Here is a 12,196-nt window from a genome sequence, read left to right as displayed (position 1 = left end):
TGTTTCGGTTTCTCAGGAAATTCGGGATCAACCTACCCCTGGACCCAGCAATACCACTCTTGGGAATATACCCAAGAGATGCCCTATCATATGACAAAAGCATTTGTTCAACTATGTTCATAGCAGTATTATTTGTAATAGCCAGAACCTGGAAACAACCTAGATGCCCTTCAATGGAAGAATGGTTGAAGAAAGTGTGGAATATATACACATTAGAGTACTATGCTGTGGTAAAAAACAATGACTTCTCGAATTTTGCATGCAAATGGATGGAAGTAGAAAACACTATCCTGAGCATCTCACTTTTTATAGCTCAGACTGACCTTTACTTCATGGCAGTCTTCCTGCTTCGGCCTCACTAGTCCCGGGATTACAGGTGTGCACCGCCATGCCTGACTAAGAGATTTTTCACTTGCAAAAGCCTTTGCACAAAATCATGGAATGGCTGACTTATGTCTCCCAACTTGCTGTGCATGGTGGCCATCATTGCTTTGTTGAGCAGACTTGGAGATTGCATGGAAGAAATGATCCAGTCCCACCCAGGTCTACACCCACTTCCAGTGCACACACTTTCCCCTACGGCACCACTTTTCAGTGTTTCTCTGAGATATGCCTCCAGTGTGCAAAGTCTGTTTGGTTGCCTTCTCTAAATAAGCTGTTAAAGGCCCCAAATCACTTCTAGACTGCAGACTTCCTCCTTGATTCTAGGTGCAAACATTCTGATGCCCTTGAGCCACATGACTTCATATTGAACTGGTGTGACCACCATACCATATATAACTTGAACATGTATGCATGTTTACACATTTACTCAGAAAACTCTATCCAAAAATCAAGCCGAAGGAATATGCCTTGGAGGGTCAGAATTTGGAAACTTCAGGATAATGTAGAACACGCGAGACATCTTCTTGCTGAGTGAGACTGGGAATAGGAAGGCCTCACAAATAAAGAACTCACAAGCATGATGAAGTCAGCAGCACCGTGAGCTTTCACTATCTGTGATCCTCCCCCATTGAGTCTCCATCCTGACTCTATGAATCCTGGGCTCTGGTCTGTGCCTTATCCCACGTCTGTCAGGTTGAAAGAGCTCCCGACTGGCAGAGGTTTTCCTTCTACTCCAGATCTCTGGTTATAAAGGATGCTTTACTTTCACTTGTGTTGAAACTTAGGGGAGAACAGTTAAAACCACTGAACTCACAGTTCCAGGTTAGGGTTCACCACTGCAGGGAAGTCAGCAGCAGAAACTTGAAAGTTGCTCACATGACATCCACAGTCTAGAGGAGCGAGAAACCCTGCAGGCATGCTTGCTTGCTTGTGCTCAGCTGTATTTCCCTATTCTTAGACAGGTCATGTACTCCTGCCTAGGGAATGGTGCTGCCCACACTGGACTGTGTCTTACCATAGCATTTAATTAAATTAAGACAATATCCCACAGGCATGCGCATGGGCCAACCCAATGTAGACAATCCTTCACCAAGACTCTACCCAAGAGATTCTGGTTTTAATCACAGTGACAAAGTTACCGTGTGATGCCGGGCGGTGGTGGCGCACGCCTTTAATCCCAGGACTCGGGAGGCAGAGGCAGGCGGATTTCTGTGAGTTCGAGGCCAGCCTGGTCTACAAGAGCTAGTTCCAGGACAGGAACCAAAAGCTACGGAGAAACCCTGTCTCGAAAAATCAAAAAAAAAAAAAGTTACCGTGTGCTGTTCTCTCCTCATCCTCTTCTGACCTGTGGCAAACATGATATTAAGAACACCATCCACTATAGCTTTGCTATGCAAAGGTCTGCGCAAGTAAGGACTTGTCATCATACCTAAGTTCCAGAAGGAGCTTGTCTCTCTGCTCGAAAACCAAGTCACTTTCCCTATAGAAAATGTCAACATCATTACATCGTGTATGTTGCTGGTTGTGTTGGCTTATAGGAAAAAGAGAGGAGGAAGAGAGAGAAAAGACAAATGGAAAGAGGGAAAGAGGAGAGAAGAGAGGGGGAAGAGAAAAGGAAGACAAAATCATGCATTAAAGTATCTACTATAGACACATGTACCCATAAACAAATACACAGACATAAGTATTGACCATATAATGTGTACTCACTTTTAACCATCTGTCTTGAGGTATAGTTTATGGGTCACACAATTCACTTGTTTATGTTATATAATCTTGAATACTTTATCAGGTTCCTTGGGAAATATGGGTTGAGTGAAGTCATATACACACATTAAATAACACCAACTTCTAAGCACTTGAAGCTCAGAGAAACCAGATACGGTGACCTAGATCTAGGGAGCTGTGGCTGCTTTTCCTCACTCAGATCTGTTAATTCACTTTGTGAACAAATATTGGCTTGTTGTTGACCATGGACTGGACGTTAGACATCGGAGCTACGGCAAAATATCTGGAATCTCAGCATGGGGTGAGCAGTGAAGGTGTACACAGGCAGATCCCTAGAGCTTGGATCTCTAGGGCTCAGCATCCAGTAAATCAGGCCAAAGGTGTGAAAGACCCTGACTCAAAAAATAAGGTGGGGAACAAGTGGGGGAAGATCCCTGAGGCAGCCTCTGGTGTCCACAAGTATACTCATGGGCGAACACACCTACACGCACTCATGTGCTTACATGGTACATGTGCACGTATGTACACACACAAAAGGAAAGAGCTGTGGAGTGAGACGAAGTGGTGTCTGTGACAAGAGCCCTGCATGCTTAGACAAGGTAGGCAGTCCGGACCCTGCTGGGGTCCCTGCAGAGTGTGACCAGCCATCAGGAGGTCAGAGAGCAGATGCTTGAATGCCTGGGGAGAAGGGTATTTTGTTCTACATGCTATTGGAAGACAGGGGGGGGTCTCCTGAAAGTGGAGGGCTATGAGCTACCTGCAGTTAGTTGTTCAAGCATCATTTGTTGTGTGGAGCGCCCTGTATGTGGGGTTCGGGAGTAAGAAGAGTGGAAGCAGAGCTGGTCAGAAGCGATCATGGGAGCTTGGATCAAGGACTAACCACCCCCTGGGCTTTTCTCAGGAAAGGTGACAGACTTTTCAAATCCTATCCACTGTCCTCCTTCTCACTCTCCTAAAAAAATGCTAACCCTGGCCTTTCTCAGGCATAAGGTCTTTACAGACGTCATTGAGTTAAATTGAGGTGCTCTGGACTAGAGTGGGCTCTAATGGAGTGTGTCCTTGTAAGAACATTTGGACACACACACAGGACAACAGGGAGGAACACAGTGTGAAGAAAGGGGTGGAGTTGGAGCAATCCGTGTGTCTATAAGCCAAGCAGTGCTAAGGGTTGCTGGCAACCGGCAGAAGCCGGGAGAGAAGCACAGGATGAATTATTCCTCCTTAGTCCTCACCAGCATCTGACCCTGCCAACGTCTTGATTTTGGACTGCTACCCTCCAGAACTCTGAGAGGACATGTTTCTGTTGTTCGAAGCCACCTCGTTCTTTGTTCTTTGCTGTGCCCACTCTGGGAGACAGTCCAGTGCCGGGTGTTAAGTGTTCATTGTTTGCCAAACAGTGCCGAGTCAAGTTTCACTTTACATACACCGTGCCCTGTATGGTTCTCTAGACCTCCGGCTGAGGGGTTTTGGCAAGTCCATTTGACAGATTAGGAAACTGAGGCTCAGAAAAGCTAAGTGGATTTCCCAGTGTCGCACAGCTACCTTCTAGCCAATGTTGGATATATCCTGGGCATTCTAATTCTCAAATTCACATATTCACCATTTGCAAAGCACTACCCAGTCCGTGGCCAGAGTCCAGGATGCTGGGCACACCTCACCTTTGGGATCCAGTAGCAAAGTTCACCCCCACAAGCTTCCCACCAGGGAGTCCTTGGGCTGCTTTCCTCTGTTTTATTTGCTGTCACCGGAGTTCTGCTATTTATCGCATCCCTCCCTGAAGATTCTGGGGTAACAGATGTGTTTCGGAATTTGATAAGAACGTTACTTCTACACATCCTTTCGCTCTGCGTGGAATCCTCACCCTGGAGATGCAGGGACAGCTGGGCAAACAACCCACGTCCTCTGTGCCGGTATTGAAATTTCTGAAAGCTCCTCGAATGCAATTAATAAGAGATTTATTTTCACTTCAGGAATACAGGGGAATGTGGCCATGGCCATTGCTAGCTCTGACTAATTATTTGAATTTTTACTTTTGCTGCCTTTGCTTCCCATGTAAGCATTACCTAAAAGCCTGGGATATGCCAGGCCGTGACTAGAATCTTAAAAAAACAGTTAGTAAATGTCAGTTTAGGGATTGAGAATAATGTGGAAAAGGCACATGAGGACAGGTGAGGTGGCTTATTTGTGTCGTCATCCCACCGTCCTGGAAGCTGCCACTCCCTGCTCCTCCACTAAGGATAGATGGGAGGGTCTTGGGGAATGTAAACGAAGGTCTGAGTGTGACAGGACCTCTTGACCTCTCAGGTGTAGGCTCTCCTCCCATCCCTGGTCCTCTCCTCGCTTGCATCCAATCCAGATCACCTTGCTGGTCCCTGTACTCTTCCATCCCAGCTTTCTCTGCAGCCAGAGAGCAGGAAATTCCTCCTGATTCTCTGCCTTGGGACATTGGCTTCCTTTGGTCATCATCCCTGCCTCGGCAAGGGCTGGGAGCGTGAGTAGCGTGTAAAGAACAGACAGGGATGGGAAGTACACGAAGGGACATCCTGACCCTATAGCTAGATTGCCACCTAAGCCAGTGGCTATTCTGAGGGCTGAGACAGTGCCACATAGGTGCCATCCACTGAGAAGGGTAGTTCTGTTGGAGACAGAGGCAGAGAACAGGCCCACTGTAGAACCGTGTGTCAGAAGTCTTCTTCCTAAAGCACCCTACACAGCCCCACATCTATAGCACCCGTGAGCACCATTGACTGCAAGGCGAGAGACAAGAGTAGAAGCAAGAGGCTGGGTGAGCTCAAGAAAGCCGTTGAGCTCTGCCTGAGAGTTTTAGTGTGCGGATGCAGGAATCTGGAAGCTTCCATGACTGAGTCTGGTTGACCGTTTTCTGTTAGGACAAGAGCTGAGTGGGTATGCTGACCTATCTATAAGTTTCTGGGTGCCCATCCTTATTCCATCTAACCTCAAGTCTCTGTTGCATTCTCTTGTTCACCTGTGTCGGGAGATGTAGTCTTAACCTCTCAACTTCTTTGAGGCTTTTTCCGAAACATTTAAAGATAGGAAATTTGGGCTGCTGAGATGACTGCATGGGTAAAGCGTTTGCTAGGCGAACCTGACAATGTGAATTTGGTATCCAGACCCCTTGCAGAAGGGAAACCAGCTCCTGAGAGGCATCGTCTGACCTCCACATGTGTGTTGGGGCATGTGAGCATCTGCACACAACACACATAATAATGAAAGAATAGCAACAGGAACTTTGACCATGTAAGCCTGAGTTTAAATCCTGAGTGCTACCCTGGCAGGCTCCTTAGCCTTCTATGCCAGTTTCTTCTCAGGTTCATAGCAGTGTCTGCTTCCTAGAATCTTATGCAAAGTAAATAAGAAATAAACAAAAACCAATAATTGCTTGATACATTGGTAAGTCCTCAAAAATATATGGTACTAATGAATGTTGCTTACAAAGCAGATAACATAATACCTTTAGCAAATAGGCCAGTGAGATCACTTCTTCCTCAGGAAGGCCTTGCCCGACAGAGCATGTCTCCTTGAATATGGTCCAAGTCTTTGTTTCCCAAGAATCTCCTTGAGAATCTCACACACCAGACATAGTTCCTCTGACGTGGTCAAGACCAAAGATAATAACAACATAATGAAAATAACATTGTGTCCATAAGCCCTCATGTTTTCTGACCCTGCTTCTGACCACAGCTTGTAGGCAGACACCCCAAGACTGCAGGTGAGGCTGTTGAAACAGTGCATTGACTATTCCTATAAGTAGTTGTCTGATCTCTCTTCCTCCCTGAGTTCAGGGTCAAGGAATGTGCTTGCTTGATTCTTGGTGCATTCCTAGCAGGCTCATGCAGAACAGTGCACACTGAGGGAATAAAGGAGTAGGTGTCTCCAACCCAGGTTATTTATTATTTATTTTATTAATTTTACTGCAGTTTCCCCTCCCTCCTCTACTCCTATTCTCTCCCCCCATCCAACCCCCATCTTCTCATCGTCTATTTCTGTTTAGAAAGGGACCAGCCTTCCACAGGTATCAACAAAGCATGGCATATCAACTCAAATCTGGTTTTACCAAGCTGATAAATCATTCATTGATTCTTGTGTTTTTAGTATTTACTGATCATCTACTACATGTCTGGTACTTTTGAAGATTTGGAGTTATACCAGTGAATAAAACAGGCAGTGAAACTGTCTAGATAGTTACTTCCGAAGGGTGATTATCGTTCCAGCCATGTTGAATGGCATTGCTATTGACGGATATCCCAAAGGTCGTTCAATACACGTTCATCTTTTCTAGAACCATCTTCCATTGATAGGACTTAGACATTCAAAGTGTGAGGTGGCTGCAAAGCAGTATGCATGTCTGTCCAAAGCTGAGAAGGGTTTGCTTGGATTCTGGGTACCCACAGCTGTCCCCCAAGGCCTCTCTTAATGGTGTTGACGTATGGCTGTCTTTCGCAGGTCATGCTCTCGGAGCGGAAAGGCACAGATGAGCTCTATGCCGTGAAGATCCTGAAGAAAGACGTGGTGATCCAAGATGACGATGTGGAGTGCACGATGGTGGAGAAGCGGGTGCTGGCCCTGCCTGGGAAGCCGCCCTTCCTGACTCAGCTCCACTCCTGCTTCCAGACCATGGTAGGCAACTGGTCCAGTGCTCTGGGTTTCCATAGGCTTTGGGTAGTAATGCTATCTTAACAGTAGCCATCCCAAGGAGATCCTGGGTCCTTGGTGATACCCGAGCAGTTTGCCTTGTGGAAGCTGAAGGATGCTGGCCCCACAGAAGTCAGCTGACAATTCTCAAAGTTGCCCCTGAATGCTGTCCCCCAGGGTAGATGCTGAGCCAACTCAGTCAAATAGTTTTATAACTAGGCAAGCCAAGCCTTTTCTAACATTAAAGGGTGAGTTGGAGAGATGAACTCTAGATAGTTACAGTCAGCCATCCCAGGTCTTGGGAGGAGCACTCATACATCTCTGCAGGTTCTGGGACCTTCACTGTCCTAAAAGTACATCTGAGGCTGGGCACAGGGTCGTAGGCAAGATGTTGAAATAGGAGCGGCAGGGCTGCGTCCCCGGCACCCGGCCGCCTGCATGGCTAGCTTATGCCCCGAAATAATTACACGGAAACTGTATTCTTTCAAACACTGCCTGGCCTGGCTATTTCCAGCTTCTTATTGGCTAGCTCTTACATATTGTTCTAACCCATTTCTAATATTCTGTGTAGCCCACGAGCTGGCTTACCAGGGAGGATCTTAACCTGCATCTGTCTGGCGTGGGAGCATCATGGCGACTCCTTCGACTCAGCTTCTTTTTCCCAGCATTCTCCTCTGTCTACTCCGCCTACCTAATTTTCTGTCCTATGAGGGCCGAGGCAGTTTCTTTATTATTAACCAATGAAATCAACAGATAAGGTACAAGACCCACCTCCATCAGCAAGAGCTGGTGAGCTCAGAACATGACTGCCAGGATGAGTTAGAAGCATTCATGCCTTCTCTGCTTCTGCCCCTGCAAGAGCAAGATGTCACTTCAGTGGGCCCTTCCCTTCCCTGGTCCTATTAGATGTTGGCCTCCATTGCCCAGGAGAAGACGCCAGAACACAAGTGCAAATTAAGAGTTCATTCCTGCAGATGTGGTTCTGTGAGAGACCAATGGCCTTGAGACTTCAAGATGCTTTCAGGGTTTCTTATACCCTCCAGCTTTCAACCTACACAGATTTTAAATCTCACCCTCTAGGTGAGACGGGATGGATGTTGTTGTACCTGTTGTATTCTGCATCTAACTTGGTGTACTTTTTGTTGCTAATCTAGTGAGTCTCAAAGTCCTTCGGTCACATTCTTTGACTTGCTGAAAATTCCGGTCTATTTGGTCTGAAGTGTTTTCAGTCTGGGGTTTGCTTACTGCAGTCTCATGGCACCTCTGCATGCTTCTCTGTCCCCTGCTTTTTCTGCGAATTGGCAGCAGGGTCTAGAGGATTGGTCAGACTCAGTTTCCATCCCTAAGTAAATCTGTAGGTGGCCCTAGGTTCTGGATGCTGTCTGTCATCACGACAGGCAATGCTCAAGGATCTTGGTGATGTTCGCCTGGCAGATGCTCAGCACTAAGTCCATTCGCTCATGGGAGGTTATAAGATGGGAATGTCTGCTTTGTGTGTGCTAGTTGCAAAGCTTCTGCAAAGAGCGGCTTCCCCTCACTTGTTCCCTGGTGATCTGGTTCATACAGAAAAGACAGAACGGATGCTTCCTTTCTTCCCTTTTTTAAGCTTCAGGAATTATCCTGAATTGGTGAATTGGTTCATGACTGTGCTCGAAGTGGCGGGGGGAGGGGGGGAGAGCTAAATCTTGCTTTTAAAGTTAACTTTCAAGAAAAAGTGAGAGTCACTGTAAATAAAACTGTAAGTGAATGATAATTTATATTGTGTGGGTACTTGGCAATGATTACAACAACAGTTACAAAAGAAGTCAAATATCTGTAATGCTACGGTGGGGAATTTAGTCCAGAAGGGGTCCAGATGCTAAGAGAGTCAGGACATAAACCCTGAGGCTTCCCTCCCCCGTTTCCATGACTGGTTCCCAAACCAACTCATGGACATCAGTATGTTAATGACAGACCAGTAGCGAGCCTGGACCCGTGGTCGCCGTGTCAGTTGGGTGTGTCGGGATGGGGAGAAATGAGTCACTTGTGGCTAATATTCATCCAAGGATAGCCTCTTCATTAGCCGTGAACTGTTTTGAAAATGGCAATGTGGAGTGGATTTGGGGGTAATTTTTTGATGATAAGTGGTCTCCCCGACCTGTGCTGTTCCAGGAGCATCCTTGTGGCAAGAGTACTAAGCACTAGGTTTTCCTCCAAGAGATGTCCCATGCCAGGGAGAAGGACTGGGAACTGCGAGAGTCTGTGGAATATTGTCCTGGTAGGGAGAAGTTCTGTGACTCCTTCCAGGATGTCTCCCAGTCTGGAAAGCCAAGGAATTCAGCAGGCAGCTTTCTCATCAGTTAACAATGAGATGAAATAGTTAATCCAGCTCTAGGGGCTATGTTTTGTTTTTTTCGGGGGTGGGGATGCTTAGAGAAATCCATTGCTCTAAGCAAAAAGGCCTGGTGAAGCCAGCTGAGAGAGTAGAAGACACCCAGTCATCTCATCCGTGTTCAGACAGACACCCAGCCATCTCAGCTGTGTTCAGACAGACACCCAGCCATCTCAGCCGTGTTCAGACAGACACCCAGACATCTGTGTTCTGTGCATCTTCTCATTGTATAAAATGCCCCAACTTATGTTATTTTCTTTATTTAAAAATGACTACTATTTTTTATTTTTTATTTTTTATTTTTTTTTTTTGCTTTTTTGAGAGAGGGTCTTCTATGTAGTCTTGTCGGTCCTGGAACTCTCTATATAGACCAGTCTGGACTTCAATTCAAAGATATTCTCTGTCTCTACCTCCTGAGTACTGGGATTAAAGACATCTGTCATCATAACCAGCCTGACTTTTAAAAACTTGTGTGTGTGTGTTTGTTTGTTTGTGTGTGTGTGTGTGTATGCTTGTGTATGTGTATGTAAACCAAGTGCATGTGGGCAATTGAGGAGACCAGAAGAGGGTATCAAAGACCGTGGAGCAACAGGTACAGACAGTTGTGAGTCCCCCAGTTGGGTGCTTGGAACTGGACCTGGGTCCTCTGGTAGAGCAGAGAATGCTTTTAACTGCTGAGCCATCTATCCAGTCCCATTTCCTTGCTTTTGAAGCTAAGTACATACATTCTAATTTTGCATAAAATAAATATAATAATGCTCTCTTTATGTGTGGCATAGGGGTTGCAAGTCTGAACGTCGTTACTGTCCACCCCGCTCCTGCCTGAGTTCCATGTTACTGCTCTGAGTCACCAAACATTTTCCCTTTATATTGTTGGATCCACGATTCATAATTGTCTGCTTTTCTGCCCAAAGGAAATTGACCCCAAGAAAAATAAAGTGACTCAGGCTGCATAATTGGCAAATGGGGACTCTAGAACTAGAGGCAGAGTTTCCTAATGTGTTCAGTGTTCTTTCTACTATGAGATGTTACCTCCACTCTAGATAACGGTTACCTAGGATTTTCTACCTGGGAGTAACTACGTGTGGGGAACATTGCAGCTGTTGCTACTGTGGCTTAGATGAGCAGAAAGGTTTCTGGGAGGTCCTCTGGAGTGGTCATCTGGCACAGTCCATGTGCCCACACCACTGTGTCCTTGGCCTTGGACGGAGGCTGAGGGTGGGCAGCAGGGTTGGGGCAGGCAGCGTCCCTGAAAGTCAGAGCACATGGCTGGCATGCAAATGGTTCTGGTGCCCAATCATTTCAAATGATAGGTATTTGTTGGACCCGTTGTGTCCAAGCGCCTGTGGTGTCACCATGCGGGACACAGTGAACAAGAGGCCAAGTCCCCATTCCTTTGGAATTCCCGTTCTACCAGGGAGACAGGAAAATGAAAAGAGCAACAGCAGTGGAGAGGCTAGAGTCAGGAGGACTGGTGCGGTGAGATGATGGGTTTTGGTGGGATCAGCAAGGAAAGTCTTGGTGGAAAGGCTGACATTTGAGCAGCGACCAGAGCAGGCAGGGCTCTCTGGGGGCAGAGCAGGGGCAGAGCGCAGGAAGAGTGTGCATGAAAGCCCCAGGCAGGAGTACACCCCCTATGTCTGAGGAGCAGCCGGAGGGCCAGAGGAGCCTGAGTGGATTGTCATGTCGTATTTTGTGACCCAGAATTCCTGTATGAATCAGCTATCTTTAAAAGAACAACAAATCTAGTGTAGCATACTGCGAACTTAGTAGTTTTATTTCCTAGAGAGACAGAAAATTAAAGGTTCATGATAGAAGTTTTAAAAAAAATTGTAAAGTGGTCAAAACAGATGAAAATGAAACATATCCAATGCTACCCAGGGTAGTTTTTATGCCATTCTTGAAATGACACAATGTTCACTATTTTTAAAAAGTTGTTTAGAAAAGTGAAGCCCTATCAGAAGTACCTTTATGCTGTATTTTCAAACTTTTTCAGAAATATGTGTGGTATTTTCCACGCGAGTAGAGAATATAGAATATTAAATTTCGCTTGGTGCATTCTAAATGTATTCAGTCTAAATATGCACACGGGGAAGAATCAGAAGTAGGCATGGTCAAATCAAAATATTGATTCGATAGGGGAGGGTTCCCAATATTTCAGAAATATCTATTAAAAGGAATTCAAATTTGATGTGAATTGTGTTATAGTCACACAGGTATACACAGGCATGCACACCCATGCACACGGTCACACACATACCATGACACGTGTGATCTGCTCTGTCCCTTATTACCCTGAGACAAGGTCAGCATGCGCCAATGATCGCAGTATATCTGCACCTCACAGAGATGGGGTTACAGGTACATGCAGCCACACCCAAGATTTTACATGGACGCCAAGGATTAAAACTCTGGTCCTCATGTTTACACAGCAAAGCGAGGGCACTCGTAGGTAAGAACCTATGAGCCATCTCAGTCTCTTAAACTTTTTTAAATTGCCACAAGATGGCAAAATAGATGCAAAAGTTTTTAGAAGAGAGTTAAGTTTTAGAAAACTGCTCGTTAGATGAGCCAGTCTCAGGCAAAGCAGCTCCAGTGAGTTGGCCCAGAAACACACGGGGCCAAGGATGCATTCCCCAAGGAGATGGTTATGGGCCTGTGAGTGCCGGTCACAGGACTCCTAGAAAGTCACTAACAGCTCTGAATGTGGATTTTATCATCTCATAAAGGGAGACCATTACATGGGGATTAAAAAAGACGGTAAAGCGAATCTAACAAACACCAAGTGGAAGTTGGTTTTGTGATTAGAGCTGGGCTGGGGCCCCTTGCTGCACGGGCACAAAATAACTTCATTTCCTCCCATCTTTTTGCAGTTTTTCTAGGGGACAATTGTCAGCCAGGCACATTCATGTAATTTCCCAACCGCCAGTGGGCACAAGCAGTTAAATTTCTTCAGCAAAACATCTATTTTAACTGTTTTCTTTTCAATTGAACATATGCACCTCTCTCTCTCCCTCTCTCTCTCATTTTTTTTAAAAAATAGAATTAGATTTCATGAGT

The 12,196-nt window shown here is 45.9% G+C and overlaps 1 protein-coding gene across 2 annotated transcripts in view; it reads left to right on the top strand.

The window, feature by feature from the left end:
• Window positions 1-12,196, top strand: part of Prkcb (protein kinase C beta) — a 347,370-nt gene that overhangs the window by 273,763 nt on the left and 61,411 nt on the right. For both annotated transcript variants that reach the window (XM_050143274.1, XM_050143273.1), the window contains exon 10: window positions 6,577-6,750. In XM_050143274.1, coding sequence (XP_049999231.1) covers window positions 6,577-6,750 — 174 coding nt within the window. The remainder of the gene's footprint in view (window positions 1-6,576; window positions 6,751-12,196) is intronic.

This window comes from Alexandromys fortis, unplaced genomic scaffold (assembly GCF_014885135.2).
Source record: "Alexandromys fortis isolate MF-2015 unplaced genomic scaffold, M_Fortis_MF-2015_v1.1 scaffold_45, whole genome shotgun sequence".
NCBI classification, from domain to species: Eukaryota; Metazoa; Chordata; class Mammalia; order Rodentia; family Cricetidae; genus Alexandromys; species Alexandromys fortis.
This window is presented reverse-complemented; position numbering and strand designations above follow the sequence as displayed.